Raw genomic sequence first — 24843 nt, 5'->3', positions numbered from 1 at the left:
CTATGTAGTAAACATCAGATCATTTTAAGATTTTCAGATAGGTGTTGGCCCACATTGTTCATATAGCCCAGAGCCCATAGTAGCCTTAATCCACGCCTGCTGACAAACATTTTTCATGTAAAAAAAATTTAGGAAAGCGACCACCATATGCTGTATTCAAAGGATATTTATGCTCCAAAATCTGTTAGTTTGTTTCTTTATCTTTAGAATTGATTTATTTATAAAAAGAACTACTTTAAATGAATTTATTCTGAAGCTAAACCAATGCAAACTGTAATGCTCACTTCTGCACAGACAAGACAAAAGAGTGAAAAGGGAGTATTTTAGAATGAGTATTCTGACTTACATGTGTAATCATAAGATCCTCTCGCTCAGGTATAAAAGCCTCAGAATTTTCTGTATTCCCATTAAGTGCTTCCAAGTTTTTCTCTTCCATAGTTCCATAACTTTTTCCATTTTGCAGAGAGTGGGAGAGGATTGCTGCTATGCACATCTCCACCTGGATGTGTAGAAAGTTATTCCAAGTGTACCTAAAAAATAAGTCCTGTACGAGGGTTGAAAAGAAGATTTTAATTACTTATTACATTATTAAATATATTTCTTTTGGAGACAACATACTTTCAAAGTTAAGGAAATGTTGCAAGCAACACAGATCAAACTTCTCAAAAGACTGCAACATGCCATGATGTTTTCAGAACCTAATGTGATCATGGACATATACAGGAACAACAGAAACATAACCCCTCTGAATGCACTGTCATATGTATAAGCAATGCAAAACCAAAATTACACAACAGAAGTGTATTTAGGTTATTCAAGTTGAATATATCATTTTGACAGTGAATAAAACTACAAAAAAACATTTTCAGAATGACTTACAAGTAACAGATCCATGGTCCGAAGTCTGCAGAGCTCCTGGTTAATACTGGCTGTATTAGCTTGAAGCAAGGCAGCAATGAGACGAGTAGTATGGAGACGGGCATTTCCCAAAGGTTCTTCCAAAATACCAATGGTGGTCAAGATAGAGTCTTTCTGCATCAGAACGGAAACATTTCACCTTAAATAGGTCTTTGTAAACGTCAACTTGTAAACAATGAAACAGTAAGGCTGGGTTCACACAGGGCGGCTTTGCCGCGCGGAATTCGGCCGCGGCAAATCCGCCTGCGGCCGCTAATCTCGGGATTAGCCAGACATGTGGACGAGATTTCTCAGAAATCTCGTCCACAGGGACGGCCAATCCGCTGCGATAAGTCCAGCTGAAACTGCGGCTGCAGCCGCCGCGGTTTCAGAAGATGCAGCATGTCTGTTTACTTTTCTTTTTTGTTATTTTCGTCGCGGCCACGCACTCCTTTATGGAGCGCCGGCCGCAACGGAAAAGCGAGCGGTCGGGCCGCTTCAAAGCCGCCGCGGCTTAATCCGCGGCAGTTCTCCCGGTGGAAATCTCGCGGTTTTTGCTGCGGCCAAACCGCGAGATTTCCGACGGGAATACGCCCCGTGTGAACCCAGCCTAATAAATCTTAGAACTCACTAAATTAGTAATCTAGGGAGAAAAAAAAAAGTTTATTGAACTTGAGCTCAGCGCTGTATAGAAACAAAGTCATAATCGCCTCATCTAATACCCCGCCGCAGCTGCTGTTCTGACAGTGCCCAGTCCGCCACTGCACTCCTCTTGCAGCGGAAGTGATGACATCCCATCACAGAGGAGTGTGTGATAAGTGCAGTAAATTACCAACTGTAAGGAACTCGGGACCAGCCAGTAAAATACATGGTATGGAGTCTATTTCAATTTCATTTTTTTCCCCTCAGGCTATCCCTTTTAAAATACATGGCTTTTGCCATTCTATATTTACAGACACTGTCCTTTACGGACAGCGCCAGATGCATGTGATGTTGTCCATTTGAAACTTTACCATATCTTTATAGATGTCTTTGTAACCAGAACCTATGACTAAAAGGTAAATTCAAAATAGATAGGCATCTTTCTTTTCATACAGGGGTTGTCAAAAACAACTTTTATCATCTATCAACAAGTGCAGACTGAAAAAGGGACTAATAACTGAACACATATGCCCAAATAAATCTGAGCTGGTCAGAATTGAGATCACATGACCCACCTGAGAAGGGGGACAGGAGTTTCCGATAGAAAGCAATAACTAACCAGGGTAAAACTAGCTCACTTATATATACTGGGGAATTAGTTACATTAGGGTTTGTTTGTTTTTTTCTTGGGGGGGTGGGGGGGGGGTTATTAGAAATACGGGAAATGTTTTTTTAAAAACCTTTAATATCCTTATATTTCACCTACTTTCACATTTTTTAGTCCCCTATGGGACTTGAATTTGTGATTTTTAGTATTGCAGTATATAGGATTTTTTTGGCATTCTATTAAGAAAAGCGACAGCCCCATCTTAGTAGGCAAAAATGCATGGCAGCCTGGAGGTCTTCAGAAGCCCCAGGCTGGTATGATAATGGAACCACACCTTGCAAAATTCCAAGCCTTGGCTTCCAAACCTGCACCATTATTGAGCCTGTGTACCTGAGATGTATGCATCCTGGAGCGTAAAGGGGTTAAAAAATCCCAATACTTAAATGTGTCAAAAAAGTGTAGCAAGTAGTATAAAACAGTCCCAAATCTTTTAGCAAAACCCCCTTGCACAAATATCTGCTATTTTTTGATGACAGAATACCACCACACTACCCTTGATAAATTCTTCCCATTGTTCTTAATGTGCTTTTACACAGAATTAATCGTTCGCGGAGTTTTCTTGTTCGTTCGTGCAGCCTGTTTGTATTGGCAGATAAATAGTTTGCTTGCTAAACCATACAGTGAAAGTGAACGACTGAACAAGTGAATGAGAACGATTGCACGATCAGTATTTGAACTGAACAATTAGTGAACGAGCCAATGATTTTCATGCTTACATGAAGTGAAGGATAAACGAACGACTCATTGACCAATCGATGGCTGTGTTTACAGTGAACAATTATTCATTTCACGCGTTTAAAAGATTTTTTAAATAATCGTTCCTTTAGATGCTTCTTACTTGTACAACAAAGTTAATCAGATCCATAATGAATACGTATGCACAAAAAGACTTACCCTAGGGGGGTGCTGGAGCAGATGGTGAAAATCCTTCAGACGTAATTCGATGCCCTGAAGAACACTGCTACTGACCACTGCACATGCCCTTTCATATCCCTGAGGAAGTGAATCCAAAAGAGGATCCACACTACAGGCAGAAAGAAACAAGAGCACTGAGAAACATTATAAAAGGGGAAACTCAAATGTGTGATCAAGAAATGAAAATAGAAAAGAATCAATGTATCTGGCCACAATCTGTAATGGCAAGGAAACCTAGTGTAAAGCTTGTATGGTGCTACTAAAATACATTGCACTGGAAAAAAGTTGTTTCCTATGAAGGAGAGCAATTCTGCATAGTTTTTCCCACAAAGAATTGCCCTAAAACCTCTCTATCTGTAGATCTCCACAAGGAGAATCAGTAAATCACAGATATACCTGGTGGAAATGTAATTAGAATATAGTAAATTATCTTTTAACTAGACTTTAATTGACTGCAACTTTTATTCAAACAAACATACTGTATATACTCGAGTATAAGCCTAGTTTTTCAGCACTTTTTTTGTGCTGAAAAAGCCCCCCTTGGCTTATACTCGAGTCAGGGAAGGCTTACAAAAAACCCGCCATACTCACCTCCCAGCCGGCGTCTGTGTCTCCGGCGGCGGTGCGGCAGGCTGCTTGAATTCTCTCCACTGTCATCCCCCGCCGTCCTCTTTGCTCGGCTCGGTTATCCCCCGCCATCAGAGTTGTGTAAGTAAGAGCTGTGATTGAATCAAGCGTCAGCCAATCACAGCCGATGCTCGATCATTCACAGCCAATCAAGCTGCTTTAGAATTCTCCCCACTGTCATCTTCCTGCTTGGTTTTCAAATCCCCTGCCGTCAGTGCTGTGTAAGTAAGCGCTGTGATTGGATCAAGCGCCAGCTGTGATTGGCTGGCGCTCAATCCAATCACAGCGCTTATTTACACAGGACTGACAGAGCCAAGCAGAGATGACGGCGGGGAATGACAGTCGGGATAATTCAAGCAGCTTGTCACACAGACACCGGCTGGGAAGTGAGTATGGAGGGTTTTTTTTAACCTAGTCTATACTGGAGTATAGCTCGGCTTATACTCGAGTCAATAAGTTTTCCCAGTTTTTTGTGGTAAAACTTATTGTCTCGGCTTATACTTGGGTTGGCTAATACTCGAGTATATAAGGTATATGGAATACTAAGCAGATAGAGAGAAGATTTAAAATAAACAGCACCACATAGTATTTTGCTCAATGACTGATGCCACGACATTTTAAATGGTCTAACTTTGACAGCATGCATATAACATTGTCAACTAAAGCTTGCTGTATTGTAGCCATATATACACATATATTATATATGATATATGATAAATTAGATATACAGACAAACCTTGGTCTTCTGGTTTCCAGTAATGTCAGCAAAATTTGAGTCCCACACACAACACAGCTCTCAGATGGCTCTCCGTTAAACATATTGTGCAAAAGTTGCTCTACGCATGGTTGTCTACAGATACAAGATAGACCACATTGTTATATCAGAAAAACACTTATAAAGTCCAACAACTGAATGGTGATAAATGTATAATAGTATATGATGAAACAGCACATAAAAGTATAATACTTTAAAGAAGATGAAGCCTACAAATGGATAAAAGCTAACAATTGTACACACTATCAGCTTGCATCAGTTTCTACAGGTTTCTGAAATGAGCAGACTGTGAATTAATACTTATACTACACATGCCTAGTAAACGCTGATGATGGGTGGAAAATTCCAACCTCACAGTTCACTTCTACGGCAAACAATTCCATAAAATTTTTAAATGATGACTGGCTGTTGTGGTTAAAATCGTTCACTTAGGGCAACTTTCATGTACAAGCGCTGCATATTTTTTCCTCGCCTGCACATTTAGAAATAAATACATTTGGGATTTTATTGCAAACTGTGCTGAATTTCTCTCTCATCGATGAACCACCGGATGAAAATAGCTCCTCAGGTGAGACCCAGCTAAAGTGGTGAATAAGAAAACTAAGAAAATTAAGTGGAATAGGTCATGAGAAAATGATCTACTGTTTAATTTTTCACGTTGAGCAAAATTTTTTTTTTGTACAAACAGTACTACACGTTTGGTGATTTTCAACCTCACTCTCTATATTGGTAAACAATCCTAAAATCTGCCAGTTTTCACACTGACCACTAAGAGCCCATTCACATTCGAATTGGGGATTTCAATCTCGCACTTCATTATGAGAGGGAATCCCCTGGGCAAAATGTTCTGTTTTATGATGAGACGGAACAGCGGCAAATGGACCTCACTGAATTCAATGGGGTCCGTTCATCCTGCCAACCTGTCTGCGATTTTACCAGATGAAAAATTCTTGCATTCAGGACTCCTGCGTTTGTCACTGTACACCGGGTCTGAGCCGGAGGCTCCAAATGGAACCTCTGACACAGATGTGAATGAGCCTTGAGTCTAATAATAGGTTAACAATTCCAATTCTATAGAGAAAACGTTTCAGCAGTCATCTACTATTATCAACAGGCAGGATTACAATGAAAGGTGACACTTATAAATAGATAACAGAGGATCCACCATTAACAATGGGTGATAGACTTCGGTCATCTCCTCCCTTCCCCCTGCAAAGATTACAGACCATGACTAGAACGCTCTACCATATAAGTCTACGGTGTCTATTGCCATATGGTTGCTGTACAGAATAAGAAGTGCCTATTCGGCTTAGTAGCCAAAGTGAAAACTGCAGGATGTTACCATGTTTTCTTAACATACATAGCAACATGAAAAATTTAAATAATCACCAAAAATTCTAAAAACATTTCCTAATATAAAAGCTTGATTTAAGCAATAGGTTATTTTCTGATGACACATTCCCTTTAAAAAGGAATGTCCTTAAGGTGTGGATATGTTCAAAGTTTCCACAGAAATCCACCTCCATGCACTCCACTGTAAAACAGTTAAAAAAAATTACCTTCTCCATCTTTCTTCCACTCTGATGCAAAGGTTGCCTGTTTCCCGCTAGACTCTTCTAGCTTCCAGCAATGATGTCTCAACCCATGTGAGACAACACATCATCACTGGAGGCCAGGATGGGCAATCAAGCAAGCTTCTGTAGAAGATTAGGAAAAAAGATGAAGAGGAGCACATTTTTTATTATTAGTATACAGCTTTTTTTAAATATACAAAGTGTCCCGACTTGCAGATTGTATTACATATCTACAAGTAATCTGCAGCAAATTTGGAACGGTTGTGGATTTTGATTTCCCCATAGAGTTAAATTGGGAAAATCCACAGCAAATCCACAAGCAATATGCAGCATAAATTAACAAGCTGCAGATTTAAAATTCACACCACAAATAAACTTGTGCTGCAAATTTATTTCCACAGTGTGTGAATGGGATTGGACATCTCATCTACGTAGCTCATACTGTAATATGCTGCATATCTTCTGCACGCAAATCCACAATGGAAAATACACAGCATATCCGCCCCATGTTAACAGATCCTAAAAAGTCTTTCAGTGATTCAAGTGAATTTCAGAAACTCCCCTTTAGTATACAGAGATGACAAATATATTCCAAACATACCTGCAGTTTTGAAAATGCCTGGGCCTACTGCAGCAGTATGGTACGGCACTGTGATGTTGTGTCCACGGTGCCATACCACAATTGACTGCCACTATCAGATAACATTGGAATGGAGTACAAATCACAGTATGGCTTTGTAAACAGACTAGTGCAGCGGTCTGAAGCAGTGATAAGCTGCAAATTCAAAGCAGGAAGTGTACTTGTCATTTGTCATCCTATTGCAGGCACTTTAAAGGGGTTTTCCAAGAATCATTTGAACATCAGAGAACACGTTCAGTGGAGTTTACCTATTTGAAAGGCCTTAAACAAACCTAAATTCTGTTGAATTAGGAAAGAGTTGCCTGGCACTCACGATTCAAGAGTTACCAACAGAGGATCAGTCTCCAGTATCTCCTGCATCTGATTACACTGATCTCTACTCAGACGAATGAGATCACATAACGTTTGGGATGCATTAGACTGCCTCTGGAAAATAAGAGGAATGAAAAGTGAGTGCAACACCAAATGCAAGACCAACAGGCATAGTATTTGCCACCTAGTCATATATTTAAATAGCTCTGATGCGTGTATGTATACATGCATATATCAGCAAACACAGCAACTAAACAAAATGGATATATTCTCTAAAGCAGTGGTCCTCAAGTGGCTCCGGAGTCACATGCGGTGCGCAACCCTCTATTGTGTGGCCCGACGTAGGAGCTGTCATTTATGTCATATATACTAGCTACAATACATCATTTACATGTATTACAGACCTAGCTGTAGGATAGAACAGGGTTCCTCTTTTCAAATTCAAAAATGTAAACGCAAATTGATATTTTAGAACTCTGTGTTCAATATGTTATTGTTACTGACTTGAATGTAGCTCTTGGCCATCACTGTAAATGCTCACCAGGCATAGAAGTGTGGGGACCTCTGCTCTACATTATTGACAAATAGAACAATCTACTTTGTACAAGTGTGTCCTCAATACACAATCATTTGTTCTGCAAAGACCATTTTATGTTGAAAATATTGCATATTAAAACCATAACTCTAAAGAAAAACAGTAATTGGTTCTGAAGCCCCAAAATGTCAACTAAAAGTAATGCAAAATACAGGTAAAGAAAATTAATTAAATAACTAATGAGATAAGGAGAGTTTTTCCATGTACGAGTCAGAAAGGGCTGATAAAACTTGAAATCACTTTCTGTGCAGAGGACAGCGGATTCTTCAAGGCCCCGTACAGTACACAGAGTACTAGAAAAAGGCATGGAGCCATCCTCACCTGGAGCTCATGGTGGCACAGGTAAAGAGCAGCACAGGACACATAGTACTGCACTGTATTATCCAGAGTGGCAGACCCATCCTGAGGATAGGTCATCAATAGTTTATTCCTGGAAAACCCCTTTAAAGTTGGGTTAAGGAGTCAGGAGAGATTCCTGTAGTTTATCGAAGTTCAGCTGCACACCCTGATTGTATAGCAGCCAGGGGAGAGTTAATACACTGGTGTATAAACATTTGATTCATAGATAAGAGACACAGCATTTTCACCATTTGCCTGATTCATTAATCTTGTGTTTACAAAGGATGTTTGGAGTGCGCTGTGTACGCTTGAAGTAATTCTTAAAATCAACACAGGGAACATATTCTTAATTTAAAGGGGTATTCCAGTTAGCGGAAAAAAAATTGAAGATATGCACCATCCACTGGATGGGTGAAAACTGATAGATCGGTAGGCGTCTGACTGCTGGCATCCCAACCAATCTCGCAACTGGAGACATGTGCCCCCCTATTTCACACTGCAGGATCACTTCTCCTTATTTCCGTAATGTAGCAGCAAATTGGCCACTGCTGGCGCATGTATGGCCACGGCTCCCTTTATTTCAACAAGGCAGACAGACAAAATGTTGAAGTGTTTTTTAATTTATATTAGGTGGCACATAATTCTTTATAATACACACTTTAGCTGCTGCAATATATGATATTATAAAATGTATATATGGACAAACGCATAAGGAATAGAATGATGATCAAGAACTAATGTAGACAAAATGAATAGGACCAGGACTAACAGCAGCAAGTGAGGACAACTGCAAGCAAACACAAAATTAGGAAGATGTGTAACTGAACATTGAAAAGTAAAAATCAATCAGTCCTGTTCTGCATAGATGGCAGTTCCTTGCCCCAACTACTAGACTATTCATATTTTGATAGGTGCTTCATGACATCAATACTCACATCTTCATCCTGACTGCATTGGATAAGGTCTAATAATCTCTGAATGAGCCGCTCTTCATTTAACCACTAAAATGACAAACATATTGTAACAACTTACAGGGTGGTAATACAAAAGTGAAAGACAAAATACATTTCTTCCGTTTTGTATAAAAATAAACAGGATGGCAAGAATACAAACAGACAGACATGGCAGAGTATAGAAGTCTGATGTTTACGCCCTCTCACATACCCTGAACAATAGCACGCGGAGGTTCCCAAATTATATAGCATTTTGTTTTGGATGAGGCTAGCAATTTTAATTTAACAACTGTTTAATTTCAAAGTTACACAAAAGTTACTGGATCACTCATACATCTGACACGTCCTACAGATCCACCAACATGGATGTTCTACATTTTAACAGGAAGATTAAAGCAGCATGTGCAAAAAGCTGAAAACTGTATAATTTTATATGCACTTGTACCAGAACAAAGAGCCACTCTATGAGAACAGCTCCTATTCATGGGGACTCACATCATAATTGCATTACACAGACAACAAATCATCTGAATAGCCGCCATGTAATACTACATGTCCCCTGCATTGGCCACTGCAGGAAAAATGCCTGGCTGGCACTGGCTTCCCTTGGCAAAATCAGCTGTTTTTCAGGGGTGTATGGCTGGGAGTGGCAGCATTGTGAAAGGGTTCATCCTTTGCAAGACAATCCTTTTAATAGGTATAATGAATGCAAGCTACTTTGTAGAAGCTTCACTGAAACAATTAACCAAAAACTGCACTGAAAAGTATAGAACAATATATGGTGGAACTAAAACTGGTTACTGATATCGGTCTGGATAAGATGGCTGTCTTCTCAAAGCGAAGATCTTTTGAAGGGTTCTCACAATGTTTAGTTTCGCTACAACATTAGATCTTTATTCTTCTGGTAGCTTTTTAAAAATGCCTAATTTGATAAACTGTTATTCGATACTATTACTCAATGAACCCTGACTTTCGAGAGGAGGAGGGTTACACTTTCTATTAGACAGTACATATTTAACTTCTGCAGTATTCATTTCTTGAGAAGCTATTTTATATTTTATGTGTGTATGAAGTTCAAACAAGATGTACTGTACATCTATAAATGAATGGGATATTGTGATGACCAACACTGACAGAATATCAATATGATATTCCACCAATGTCTGGTCAATGGTACCCGACCTCCAAGAGCAAAACTTTACCAGGAGCCATAGACATTCTCAACCATTGTGTTGCACTCTTATGCTAGGCACACCACTCAGAGAAGAGTAGCACAGTGCCCTTCGAAATCCTACTGACATTACTGTTAGCAAAGTAAGTTATTTGAAGATGCCATTAATGCTTTCCAGTAGTTCTTTTTTTCGTGACAATAACACTGCCAACATAGCTTTACAAAGATCCTACAATGTTCATACAGCAGATTCCAATGCATATTTTTCGGAGTGGATTCCACTTCTTAAAAGCACAGTAGAAATATCTTGTCACATCTTAACGCAGAGTTGCGTGGAATTATGTTGAAAATCCAGCATGTGAATTTTGTCCATTCTCAGGGCTAAATCAGTATTCAATTCCACAACAAAATACGTGGCAGAAATTCACAACTTAGCCACAGATTTCTACTGAGTCGAAATCTGACATGGAAAGACCCATATCAGACTCCATCATGTGAACATATTCTAAGGATTATGCTTTTACAGGTAACTCCATTTAACCCCTTGAGTGGCACGCCCGGAAAATCTCCGGGGCTTGCTGCACTGACCATGCAGTTAAACCCCGGAAGGCTTCCGTGGACAGCTCCAGTGCTGAAATGTACTGAGTACTGAGATGTCAGCTGAATTTCTGGGGTTTTTACTGCATGGGGAGTAAAAGGGACTCCCTGCAGGAAGTAAAGAATCCCCTCGCACAGCTGTCACAGTTGTGACAGCTGTGGGAGGGGACCGCATAGCACTCCTATTGATTTCAATGGAGCCGCCGCTTCCGGCGGCCCCGTTGAAGGCAATAGGAAGTTGGCTCACCCACAGTGATTTTCTGGGAAGGACTTAAAATATAAGCCCTTCCCATAAAATCATTTCTATCAAGTGTAAAGAATAAAATAAAATATATACTTACCTCTCTGCGCTGCCGGGGCTCAGGCGCGTGTCTCCGCTCGGGTCCCTGTACTGTCATCATGCTCTTTCAGTGCTCTTTCTAGAATTCTATGAATAGACCGAGCGCAGCGTGTGATTGACTGAGCGCTCAGCTAATCACAGGCAGTCCTTTCAGCAGGCGAGGATTTTAAATCTCCGCCAGCTGAAAGACCATGATGACAGTACCGGGACCTGAGCGGAGACACGCGCCTGAGCCCCGGCAGTGCAGAGAGGTAAGTCTGTATTTTATTTTATTTTCCAAAATTGTTATAATCTATTCTTTCTTTACAAAAAAATATTCCAAAGCGATTGTTCTGTTCCTTAATAAATACTTGCGTGAGAAAATTGCATTGTTGACTCATTTAAAAAAACCTGCCCTCTGAGGCACGACATGGTAACAGTAAACCTGCCACTCAAGGGGTTAAAAGAAACATTTAACGTGTCTCACGTTTAGCACTTCTTGTCTGAGTGGAGCCGGCTCCACACAACTGATGAGACGAAGCAGCAGGTCCATCATAGCTGAAGTACCAATGTGTTCCAGCACCAGTGTAAGGAACTTTTCTTTCTTCCTCAGAAATCCAATTACCTAAACAAAGCAAAAGTTAAAAACTTTTTTCATCAAATTACAAAGTAAAGGTTTTCAGTGTCCCCAGCAAAACAACATGCAGCGCTCATCAAAAATCCTACTTTAAAGGGGTTTTCCAGTTAAATTCTAGTGATGACCTATTCCCTCAGGATAGGTCGTCAATAGTTGATCGGCCAAGAGATTGTTCATGTGTCGGAGTTACTTGGTTTTTACCAGACCTAAAAGCCAAGCAACCGTTGGCCCGTGTAAACAGGAGCCGCTCGATCTTTGAGCGACTGCTTGTTTACTGTAAGAGGAGGTGGGCAGCTGGAACCATCATGCTCCATCCCCATTCACAAAACGACAATCACTACTGTGTAAGATCATAGAAGCGATAGTCGCTGGTGTAAGGGGACCTTAAACTTTCTGCTCCTTGCAATGATGCCTTTCAAGCTGTATACGTAGTCTGGCTACATTAGCAACTAGTTCCCTGTTTCTACTTCTCAAAAAAGTTAGACCCTACATTTCAGTTGTACTGAGAATATTCAAACAGATATTCTATTAATTAGAACCAGACAGTGACACCTATTCCATTTTTCTACTTTGTTTCTATTCTCTGATTGTAGACTATGGGGGCTACCATCTTGCCTTTGCTATCAAGATATGCTTTACAGCAGCGTCATAGGCCATTCACACAAAAGGACAGGAGCTGACCCATTGACTTCTGTGGGAGTGTGTTCTAGGCAAACTCTGTGATGTGTCAAAGGTCGTTGCAGGCGGGAGATATGGGGTAGTGCAAAGAACTGCTGAATAAACATTTGGCCATGCATTTGTACGACAAAATAAAACCCAGAAAGTGCATCTATCAGCCTATCTTATTAGAAGGGTCAACATCACAAAAGAAGATAATTTTGGTCTCATAAAAAACAGTCCAAGCAAAAAAGTAGACAAGTTGCCAACAACAACTAATTAGATTAAGACAAATTCAAGTTTTCTTTGTAGCATTTTTCCCCCACACTCTAATGGTTGTTTACCAAACTATTAGCACGTGTCTGCAGCAGCGAACCAGCGATCTCAATAGGACCACTGAAGCATCTTGGCTGGATCAGTGAGTTATTAGAAAAAGGTGAGCAATGGTTTTTTTATTTTTTTTCAAGTCAGGTGGCCCCTTTAAGGCCTCATGTCCACGGCAGGCGGAAGACCTGCATGCCAGTGCGGAATTTGTTTTCAAATGCTTGCTGGTGATCACAAATGTGATTTTTTTTTTTTCCCGTACGGAAAAAAAAAAAAATGGTAAGCACCAAATGACTGCCTTTCCTCTCCTCCCCAGCTCCTTGCTTGATCTCCGAGCAACCATAGAGGTATCTGCCTACAAATGCGCAATTGAATTGCAGATCCCTCGGTTCCGTAGAGATCAATGGAGCCCGTCAGTGCAGAATCCGCGGTAAAATAGAGCATGCTGCGATTTTTTTTTCACGCGTGCTTCCCGATGGGCGGCTTCAACACGGATTCAAATCCGACCAGCATTGGCATTTGGTATATCCAGCAGGTAACACAACAATTTTTAAAATGGCAGTGGTATATTGCTGTTCCAAATATAAAATGAAGATTTTCCTTTACTTCTATTCCCATTGAGGACTGCAGTATATACATCAAGCATAGGGTTGGTTATACATTACTAGCAGTAAACAAACAACTATTTCTCACTTGCTCAGTTTTCCTTGCAATCAGATTTCCAATGGTCTTGCTGAAGAAGCTGGCCAGCAGAGGATTGAGTGGGGGTTCTTGTCGCAGAAAGTCATATAGGATGTTCAAGAGGTGCTCGTCCTCCCCTAGTTTATCGTTAATCTGTGGCACATCGCAGGTGAGCAACTCACAGGCTATATTAGGGTACCTACAAAAATATAACACACACTATTTCATGATACAAGTCTATAATCTTATGTAAATTCAGCATAAAGTGGTTTCCAACTTCTGCACACTGCTTTCTACTGACGTAAAAAAAAGGAACTTTTTTTTTTGTAACGCTTACTTTTACAGGCTTCTCTCAGTTTCCTATTGTCATCACAATGCAATGCCATATTATGCAGGGTCACCTGACCGCTGCAGCCAACTATCGCATTTTCCTTTGTACTTGCTTTTTTGATAAATGTTCACATATGTTTATTAGAAAGTTGGACAACTTTTCATAATACAATTGTAACAAATGATTCACATAAAACTGCACAACCCTATTAACCCTTTGCAATCCAATTTTGGATTCAGAGTTTCCTAGGGGGCTTTCTCTTTCTGCCATTATACAATGGCGCCATTGGCTGGCCAGAGCCAGTACTGTGGTATGGGACATGCCGGACAGGCCCCCCGACAACAGAGCGGCCAGTAATATACAGTAAGAATGCCCTGCCGGACGTCTTCCAACATTGGAGCTGTACAGCCTTAAAATAGAATGTCTTTAGACGTCAGACAGTGGATTGGAAAGGGTTAGGGTTCCTTCCCACGGACGGATTTCCGCCACGTTTCCCGCAGTTATTACGTTCTATTGAACCTAATAGCTCAATGCTCACCGTGCGGAATTCCATCGCGGAATTCCGCACTGTGAAATCTCCCGTCCTCACCTGCGGCATGCTCTATTTGCCGTGGGTGTACGCGCGAACGGCTTCCATTGCAGTCAATGGAAGCCCGTCCGTCACGCTATCTTCCGCTGTAGCACAGCGGAAGATAGCATGAAACCGCTTCCCCGCCCACTGCCAGGCGCGTCATGTGACGCTGTGGGCATGTCATATGATGTGGCCGGCGCGTCACATGACGCTGCGGCGCATGCGCGCCGAAGCGTCATGCGGGACGGAAGATGCCGGATCCGCAAGTATGGGGTCTCTGGGGGGCGCCGTGACAGGCTCCGCCGCGGAATTCTGCGCAGCCGGCCGGCAAGGGGAGCTTCTACTTTAATCATTTACAGTTTACAAATATACAGAAAGGTGAATAAATCTTTGCAAACACACTGCATTATTACCCTGTACTGGTACGGATAAGCAGCTTGTATCACTGTTCAAAGCTGCATTTACAATTCTCTAATCTTCAGAGCTAAGGTCTCCCAGGATCTTTAGATTGCTGCCTAAAATTAGGGTTTCTTGGTTTAAAAATAAACATCATAGACTATAAATTAACAAAGAATTGTGTTATATTTTGATGCATAAAAAAAAAAAACAAAAAAAAAAACAACAAAACAACCTCTTCCTTTATTTATATCAGTCTTTCTTATAGGAACCAGCAAAATTACGCGTGCAGCTGTAAGGTAGGGATGCAACAAAAGGCACCTGCACACAGCGATTTTTATATCATCAACTGTTAGTTTGAAAAGATTTTTGCCAAAGTTATGAGAAACATTTAGATTATTACGATCCTCTCTGTTGACCGGGACAGCATTATCCTGTAGTGCCATGCACTAAGCAGGAATAGCCATTGTAAGTTTAGCTACAAGTCACAAACTATTCACATTTGTACTAGGCAAATATTGTTCTGATCACTCGTCATGTCATACAGAGCCATTTTAGGTCATAGCTGTATCTCACAGAATGCTTTACTAGTTACTGTGGGGTATTGCTCCAAACACTATTTGCTTTTCCTAGAACTAATAAAACACAGTGCGACAGGGAAGTTGAAATTACATTTTTACTATTGAGAATTTAGCACATAAATGCCTTTTCTTATTTTCCAAAATATTGCAGGAACTCCCACTACGGTTCTAGCCTTTTTATTGCTAACACGCTGCAGAACGCCAACTCTCCATTGATTAATATTGAAGGATATGTTCAATATTTTGGCAGTGACCAATTGTTCCATGCTGCAGTGACATCTGCTACATGACTTATGTGATCATGTGCTGTAACTACGGGCGATATGTCATCATAAGGTCATAAAGAGTAGCAGGGGACTGCGGGAACTGATTGTAGGGTAATGTTGTGAAATCAGTACACTGAAGGAGGTATATTTAACTTTTAGACCCAAAGAGCTCAAATAAATTAAGGAAACGGCAAAGATGTAATGTCAATAAGCATTAGGAGTTTACCTTTGACACCGATTACGATCAACAATGATATTTTTTTCTAAATAGACTTCAGTTAGAGATAAATGATTTAAAGGGAAACTGTCTGCTTGAACATGGCCATATGTTATAGAGCAGGAGGAGCTGAGCGGACTGATATATACCGTAGTTTTATGGGGAAATATTCAGAAGAACTTGTATTTTATTCATTTATATCTCTGCACATTCAGAGCTAAACAGTCCAATGGGCGGAGCCATCAGTGATTGACAGTTGTGCATGGCTGTATATAGAGAGACAGCTGTCAATCACTGATAGGATAAAACATATTTGTGTTAAACAGTATTAAACTCATGAATTCACAAGCAGCAGTGTTGCCTTATAATTTTACTCACTTAAAGCGAACCTTCTCATCCATATCGTCAGGAGGTTGTTGTGTGATAAGCTGTACAAGCTGCTCCATGCATTGTGGCTGACACAAGAAGTCCAGGAGCCGCTGGTTCTGAGCTTTACACTCTTGGAGCAGGTCATCTTCGTCCATTAACTCTAACAGGGTTACATCTTCCTTTTCCAGGAGCTTGTCCACATGTGATGTCGTGTTGAGATCAAACTTCCAGAACATGGTAGCAAACTACTCCTGACTGTAGGAGGCAAGAATAAATGAGATAAAATGGTTGATAAAGAATCTCATGATCGTCCATCACTTCCTCCGCCCTAATTAGTGCTTGTTAGTATACAAGCCCACGCTCACCACACGTTTGTGTGAAGGAGCCCTCCTATGTAGAAACCAGCAGAAAAATGGTACTAGTGCTTGGCCACCACTCATCTAGACTGATATGCTGTAACGAAGATATCAGCTGTATGTAGGGCTAGGTGAGGACATATTTTTAGCCTTTGGAAGGAAACAAGAATGCTTGTATTCACTGACAGAAGCCGGATAGCTTCAAAATGGTAAGGCATTAAAAAAAAAAAAGTTATAAACAAGATAGGTTTAAAAGGGAACCTGTCAGGTCTCAAATTGTGCCGGTACCACAGTACAGTGACAGACACGCTGAGTTCAGTGTTGTGTCACTTATACTTATCAGTTCGGCCATTTTGAAAGTGTGCAGTACGGTTCATTAATATTCATATATTCACTGCCCTCTCCCACCCTCCCCTGTCGCTGATTGATCTTCCTCTCCATATTATTGTGCATATGGAGAGACCTGTTTATAGGTGGCAGGTGTGCTGATAAGCAAGTTTTGCCTCAACCCCACCCCCCAAAAATATAATACATTAAATATAACCCCTCCAATTGTGATATGGTTTTAGCTGCAGACCCTCCGGGCCACCAATGAAGAGTACTCCCAATGCAGTGGCAGCTGACACAGAAAAGTCAGAGGCACCCTAGTGTGGTACCGGAGTCAATAACACAGGCTGGGGTCACAACAGGAGGAGCTATTGTGTAAATGGAGAGCCAGGCAGAGGGCGAGAGACGGCTGCAGACAAATAGATGGGTTGAGTAAGGTAAGATGCCAAAGGATCAAGGGCTCCGGGCCAAAAATATACCTTCTATGCTAGAAACCCCCATTTCTCAGTTTAAACTACAATATAAGGGAGGCACTGCCTCTGGTTTTACTACAAGGGGTTGCAATTTTGTAATATGGTGTTCGGTCACACAGTTTTTACAACTTTTTAATTTAGTTCACCAGTAAAACATGTTCAGTCAGTTTTTACAGCTTTTTAACTAGTTCTCTAGTAAAACATGTTTGGACAGACAACCGTATCCTGTTGAGTCTGCTTGCAGTTTTTTATCTTGGCCACATGAACCAAAACACGTGCAGACAACTTAAGGCCCTTTTACACAGGACAATTAGCGTTCAAATTCACACAGGTATTTCAACGATAGTCGTCCCGTGTCGCATGCAGAGACTGAACAACTGGATGAGAGTCGTTCCTGAACTAGCCATTCTATGTAAATAGCAGCCGTTCAGTTCTGAACGACTGCTTGCTTACAGTGAATGGAGGCGGGGATGGAGAGGGGGAATGCTCCCCGGCCGCCCGCTTCCATGCTGGCCGCGCTCTGAGTGATGTCAGCGGCACTCGCTCCTGTGTAACAGCACAGCAGCAAGCTTCACTGGGACACGCTGTTGGGTATCATTTGCCTGACAGTTCAATCCATGTAGACTGGTAACTAAGTCCTTTTGTAAATTGATATATTAAGCACAACTACTAATAAGATTAATACAGCATTACTAATCTTACCTTGTAAGAACAAAGAGGATACTTCTCAAAGGAGTTGTTGCATGTGACCATACACACACATTTGTGCTTAGACTAGAGACGCCACCAGTATACTGTATATGAGCACAGATATCCTAAAAGAAATACAAAAATAAAATATATTGTTTTAGTAAAAATAAAATCAATTGTAAAACCAGACAACATATGCATGCACATTAGATTGAAGAAAGGCACCTTTACACAGAGCAATAGTTGTCTCGTGTACACCCGACTGCCAATAGGGCACTGAGCAAGAAATCACTCAGCTGCTGGAGTTGCAACCATCAGGCCATGTAAACAGGCAGTTGATCATCTATGAACGGCTGCCTGTTTGCAGTGAATGGAGGTGGGCAGCCAGATGAGAGCTCCGTCCACACCACTTCCCTTCTCTGAACGACTATCGCTCCTGTGTGAAAGCACAGCAGCATAGTCGGCGAGACGGCTGTCAGGCACCTACACTCCCAACAGTTGTCCCATGTAAAAAGAACTTAAAGGGGTGGTCTGAGTTAGACTATCTATGGATAATCCTTTCCCCAAGCACCAACATAAACGGTCATATACTCTCCCTGCTCCTGCTGTGCCCAGTTATGGTGCTTGGTCCCCCGCTCTGGTCTTTGTGGACAGCTGCAAACCCGCCTGGTTTACGGGACGGCACAGAGGCTGCAGCCGCCAGTAACACAGCTGAGATAGATTGAGATTATACAACTCGGACAACCGCTTTAAGTAAACATTTTGCACAGCTTGAAAACCAGTTTGTCCATAGAGAGTTGTGAAACATTCTGCATTTGAAAACGTTGCATTTTTCAGTGCATGGAGCCATATGGCAGTACAACCCCTGAGCAAACACTATCCCCGCGTTGCATATTCATAGGACTACGAAGGAACTATATATGTCACCAGTGCCGTAAACGCATCTCACAGTGTAGAAAGGAATTTATGCAGTTTGCTGAATTTACAATATTTACTCCTAAACGTCTAATTGTCACATGTAAAGCAATGCTGAATTCAGTATTATTGCACTAGACAATATATGGCTTTGATACAACACCACAACAGGCAAGTACAGGAACGATAATTTAAAAAAAAAGATAAAAGTACATAATTCGGACAACCGCTTTAAGGGGCTAATTCAGCACTTGAGTAGTATAAGGAAGCCACTACATAGAAAAAAATAAGGTGCTGTTCCAACAACAAATCAAGTACATAATAAAACATATGTCCAACAAAGGCGAATATCAGGACTATAGATGAGCGAGTATACTCACTAAAGGCAATTGCTCGAGCGAGCATTGCCTTTAGCGAGTATCTCCCCCGTTCGAGACTGCAGGTTCGGGTGCCGGCGGCGGGCACGGAGCTGCGGGGGGAGAGCTGGGCGGAACGGAGGGGAGATCTCTGTCTCCCTCTCCCCCCCCCCTCCTGCTGACAGCCGCTACTCACCGCTCCCCCGCACCGACACCCGAACCTGCAGTCTCGAGCGGGGGAGATACTCGCTAAAGGCAATGCTCGTTCGAGCAATTGCCTTTAGCGAGTATACTTGCTCATCTCTAATCAGGACATATAATACATCCAAATACAGAATTTGCTGTGGCAGCATGCGCCACACCACTATAGCCAACACGTGGCATAGCGCGTGGCGATTTAAACCTTGTATGCAGCCGCCTGACTGTGGGAGCCCATTTAATGAGGGTCCCAACACACAGTTCTTGCGTGGATATAACTTCCAGAAGCAGTTTCGAACTGTAATGAAAGAGAATAGCCAATTTTTAGCACTTGCATGGTCAACTGTTACATGAATGACCTGTTACTGCTAAACATTTCCACTTTACAATAATAGTGCTCAAAACTCATTGGAACAGTTCTAGCAGATCATAAATGTTATGATGTGGCTTGTGGAAAAGATGGCATCCTATGACTGTGCCATGTTTAAAGTCCCCGAGTTCTCCAGTACATATACTACTACCAGTGTTTGTGGATATTGCATCGCTGTAGGATTAATCTTAAGCACCTGTTTGTAAAAAGGAGTGGTTCAAACCTCTAACCCCAATAATTAGGAGGGATATCCACATACGTTTATGCAAATAGCACATGCAAATGGGTGTAAAATCTTGGTGCCAAACATCATAATGTACGAAACTAGTAACATAATAACATAGTATGCTAGGCTGAAAAAAAAGACAAAATATCCATCCAGTTCAGCCTGTTTCTGCTCCCCATGTTGATCCAGAGGAAGGCAAAAAGCCCCCAATGAGGCAGAGCTGTGATTGTGAGTGCACAGCAGTTGCACTTGCATGATCAAACATCGTGGGAAGTGGCTGTTCTTGATAGAAGAAACTGCATGCCAACAGTCAGGATTACAGAAAGCTTCCATTCTAACAGTATAACACTTGTGATGTTGTAAAGGGGGTCTCTGGCAGCTGATCATTGCTGAGGGTTTTCAAATTTACAGTTGTGAGCCTCACAAAAGCCCCAAGGGTGGTCTTGTATGACTCCTTTGAACATAGGTTGGGAAGGGTATCATTTCTCCTTAAGGAGAGCACCTAGAAGGTGAATGAAGAGACTTATAAGGCCATCCATGCTCCACTGGGAAATATGCAAATAAGGAAGATGAAACAATAGTTCTGCAGTGCCACCTATCGGAAGGCAGCATTCCTGCAAGTCAATTCACAGTCATTGTTCTAAGGCTTGTGAATGGTGCTGCAAAGGTATTATTCCATCTTCCTAATTTGCATCCTTTGAATATAGAAATACATGCAAATAGGGAATGGAAAAGTACCTCCCCCACACCACCTATTGGAGGGTACTATCCCTATATGTCAATGTCCATTCCTTCAACAAGCCCTACAACATGTCGTCAGGTAGGCATACATATTAGGTAGAAAGCTGATGGTTGAACAAACAATTGGCTGGTGAACATTTGCTTCGCAGATGCAGCTATATACATTTTAGTCCTTATTGTTCAAAGTGACCATAGATGTTCAATGACCTTGGGCACCAACCAATCTTTCTGGAAACATTCTTTAAAAGAAAGATCTTTTTATAAATGAAAGATTTCAGCTGACAGGCAGATGAAAATTTAAACATAGCAGACTTCTTTCCAGATGATGACAGTCTGACATCGGTTGGCTAACAGGAATGATCATTTTGGTTAAAATTGTCCTTTTTTGTCAATTTTAGCCTAATGTGTATGAACACCTTACAGGTGCAAGTCAAACCAAAGTCTTCTCCAGAAGGAAGAGACGCACATCTGTAGACAGACTGTTTTAGGGCTTTAGCTCCTCATCGGTGCAGAGCAGGATGCCGATTGACTGGTGGTGCTGTGTAGGTACTTTTCCATCCTATGTTGTTTGCATACCCTTTTCCCCAAGGAGTTTTACATGACCTATATAAGTCTCCCTATAAGGCTAAGCTTGTACAAGTCTATGGGAGAGCATGTGCACACACTCTGGAAAGAGTCAAATTTTCCAGCGTCATGTGATCTTCAGGAGGGGCAACACCACTGGAACCAAGGAGGGCAGAGTATAAAAAAAAAAATACATCCCCTAGCTCCCTGTCACCGCCCTAAACAGCACCATAACTTAGCTTATGGTGCTGTAGGGATGCAATCGATTCCCTCTTAAGGGTTTGTCTCACTTCTAGCTGTTTTGCTGTAATAAGCAGACAGCTCCGTACACTATGCAATGGCCTGGGTTGGTACTGCAGACTAAGTCCTATTGAAGTAAGACTCAGCCTGCAGTACCACCTGGGCCACTTTACAATGTACGGAGCTGTCTGCTTACAGTAGGACAACCCTTTTAATGATAATCTGACTCTTTGCAGAAAGCACTAGGGGCTTATTAGTAGCTTATTGAGTACAGCTTTAATTTTTTTTTCCATTCATAAACTGTATAAATCTGTATGCAGTAAGCTACACTAAAACAATACACTGTTAATGGAGGATTTTACTATTTACAACTAACTAGGCACCATTTACAATATGGGACCCCTTCCTAGAGACCGAACATGAATACAGCCTGAATAGTGGCCTGTTCACATCAGTGCCACAGTGCCATTTGGTTTCATCATATGACAGTTCCGTTGGGTGTTGTTTTAGTGCTCTTTTAACCAAGCATGAAAAACAGAACCCATAGCGCTAGTGTAAATTAGCCCTAAGACAAAACAATTAAATATATTTGCAGGGATTTTTTTTTTTATAGAACTTATTTTTGAAGATCAGTGTACCTTCAGCTCCTGCTTACCCACAATCTACTAAAATAAAAGAACTAATAAACACTACGGTATTCAACAGGAACACCTTTCTCTGAGGCAGCAAAATACATTAACCCCTTAACGACCAGCCCATAGTGTTTTTACGTCCTCCCGAAGTGGGCCTTATTCTCTGAGGACGTAAAAACATGCTTCCTGCAGAGAATAATGCCCCTCGGGCTGTGGACGTGACAGCTCCATGCTGTTGGTGTCCGCAGGTAGCTGACAGCATGGAGCTGTCATCCCGGGCTGTTCGGAGCCCCCCCCCCCCGGCATTGCGATCAGCGCTATGCAATGGATAGCGCCGATCGCAAAAAAGTAAATAAAAGTGCAATAAAAGTTAAAGATTCAGCTTCTCTGATGGATCGGATCCATCGGAGCAGCTGAAATTACTCACCGATGTCCGTCGCACGACTCCCAGCTGTCCCGATGCTCCGGGCGCCGTAGCCGTCCTTCTGCGCATGCGCGCCTGCCGGCATTACGTCAGCCGCATGCGCAGAAGGCCCGGCGGCGCGGGAGACTTAAAATCTCCTGGCTCCCGGCTCCTGTAGGTAGCCGGGAGGCAGGAGATGTCAGCGGGGACTGCGGTGAGCGGTCCCCGGTACCGCGATCGCCGTTATCCAATGGATAGCGGCGATCGCAAAAAAGTTAAAAAAAAGTGTAAAAAAAGAAAAGTTTCACCTCCCCTCATGGATCGGATCCATGAGGGGAGGTGAAAATACTCACCCCGCTTGCTCCATGTCCTCCGGCCGGTCTCCGGACCCCCCGCTGGCTTCTGCGATGTGCCGATGCGGCGCGCATGCGCAGAAGCCGGCGAGCCCGGCAAATTCAAAATCTCCCTGCACCCGGCTGTCACAGATAGCCGAGTGCAGGGAGATATGACTGGGGACCGCTGTATGCGGTTTCCAGTCATATGATCACCGTTATCCATCAGATAACGGTGATCATATAAAGTTAAAAAGTAAAAAAAAAATAAAAAAGTTAAAAGTAAAAAAAAAGTTTAAAAAGTTAAAGTTTCATCTCCCCTTATGGATCGTATCCGTAAGGGGGGGGATGAAATTACGTACCCAAGGTCCAGGATTTGTTCCCTGGTGGGATGTTGATCCGCGGATGTTACCCCAGCTTCGGCGCATGCGCCCGTCAGCATGATGGCGGACGCATGCGCAAAAGTGAAAGATTGCCCAAGAAATATAAAATCTCCCTGCTGCTGGCTACAAAAGGTAGCCAAGAGCCTGGAGATGTCACGGAGAGCCGCGGTATGCGGTTACTGGTCACGTGATCGCGGTTATCCAATGCATAATGGCGATCACGTAAAAGTTCTTTAAAAAGTGGCAGTTTCATTTCCCCTCACCGATGCGATCAGTGGGGGGAGATGAAACATCTTCTCGGAGGCTTCCGCATTTGAATCCAGATGCGATTATCCTCCATGGACCCTTCCGGCTGCTGCGCATGCGCCCGCCGGCAAAATGCCGGACACATTCGCAGGAGCCGGGAAGCCCAGGAAATGTTAAATCTCCTTGCTCCCAGCGACCAACGGTTGCTGAGTGCTTGGAGCAGTGACCGGTGGCCTCGCTGAGCGGTCCCCGGTCACATGATAAAGTAGCGAACTAACATTAGGCCGGTCACGCGTGACCGGAGAGGAATTACAGGTTCTGCATGCGCTTGATCAGCGGTAATCCACGGATCAGTCGCATGCATTGGATTACACAATTCCCCCCAATTAGCGGGTCGGAATTACGTAATCCACTCGCAGAAACAGAACACAGCATGCTATATTTTACCACGAATATCTGCGACCTAGAGCCCTTTGTGCTCTATGACCGCGGATATACTCGCACCCCATATGCAAACACATTGTGTACGGGCTGCGGGTACCCGAGTCATCTCTAAGCGACGGCGCGGGAAATGCAAACAAAAAACCGCCTGTGTGAGTAGGCAGTTATGTGCAGTACATTACGCGTCCGTACGCAGGGTCACAGCCGGGCTCACAGCTGGGATCCGCTGCGGGCATCCGTAAGCAGATTCCGCCTACGGCTACGTGAGCCCGGAGTTATTCAGACCGCTACCTGTAATCCGTAATTTACAAGAAGCCCCGGGAACGCTCGCCTTCCTGCAGTTCCAGGAGCAGCTTGTTGAGCGCCTTCTCTGTGAGACCGCTGCACCGCAGCAAGATTACAAAGCCTCACAGCGCCACTTTACACCCCATCCCCGCTGCTGAGGTTACGAAATACCCCCCAAAATACATGAGAGGAGGGGGGGGGGGGGATACCCGGTTTTCTTGCCCCATGTGCCCAGCCCAACCAGCCTCCGTAATTACCCCTGTCTTCGGACATAAAACGCATTTATATTATTACCTTTATCTAATATTTAGGGAATGCCAAAAAATGGGGATGGCGGGGGGGGGGGGGGGGGATTATTTTTAGGAAGTCAATTTTTTTCCGTATAAGTGGGCAATGGGGCCTTGAATTTATTCAGTTCTGCCCTGAAATCCAGCGGGCATTCCCTCCATTATGGGCCCAGCCATGTGCCCTGTAAGTAGATTAGGGCCACAATGGATATGTTTCTGAACACGGGACAAACGGGGGTATCCATTTTGGGGTGAACGTCTTCATTCCTATGTACACTGTACAAAAAAAAACAGTTTTTAAATTGACAAAATTGCCAAACAAATG

At 42.5% G+C, this 24843-nt stretch overlaps 1 protein-coding gene across 3 annotated transcripts in view; it reads right to left on the bottom strand.

Moving 5' to 3' along the window:
* PPP6R2 (protein phosphatase 6 regulatory subunit 2) overlaps positions 1-24843 on the bottom strand; it is a 94776-nt gene that overhangs the window by 50832 nt on the left and 19101 nt on the right. For all 3 annotated transcript variants that reach the window (XM_066592206.1, XM_066592205.1, XM_066592207.1), the window contains exons 2-11: positions 17912-18024; positions 16063-16308; positions 13335-13521; positions 11511-11648; positions 8919-8984; positions 7051-7163; positions 4485-4598; positions 3101-3230; positions 880-1032; positions 347-544 (exon numbers count right to left, since the gene is read on the bottom strand). In XM_066592206.1, coding sequence (XP_066448303.1) covers positions 347-544; positions 880-1032; positions 3101-3230; positions 4485-4598; positions 7051-7163; positions 8919-8984; positions 11511-11648; positions 13335-13521; positions 16063-16289 — 1326 coding nt within the window. In that variant the 5' untranslated portion in view covers positions 16290-16308; positions 17912-18024. The remainder of the gene's footprint in view (positions 1-346; positions 545-879; positions 1033-3100; positions 3231-4484; positions 4599-7050; positions 7164-8918; positions 8985-11510; positions 11649-13334; positions 13522-16062; positions 16309-17911; positions 18025-24843) is intronic.

Source organism: Eleutherodactylus coqui, chromosome 2 (assembly GCF_035609145.1).
Source record: "Eleutherodactylus coqui strain aEleCoq1 chromosome 2, aEleCoq1.hap1, whole genome shotgun sequence".
NCBI classification, from domain to species: Eukaryota; Metazoa; Chordata; class Amphibia; order Anura; family Eleutherodactylidae; genus Eleutherodactylus; species Eleutherodactylus coqui.
The sequence above is the reverse complement of the archived record's forward strand: the minus strand, read 5'-3'. Positions and strand labels throughout refer to the sequence as shown.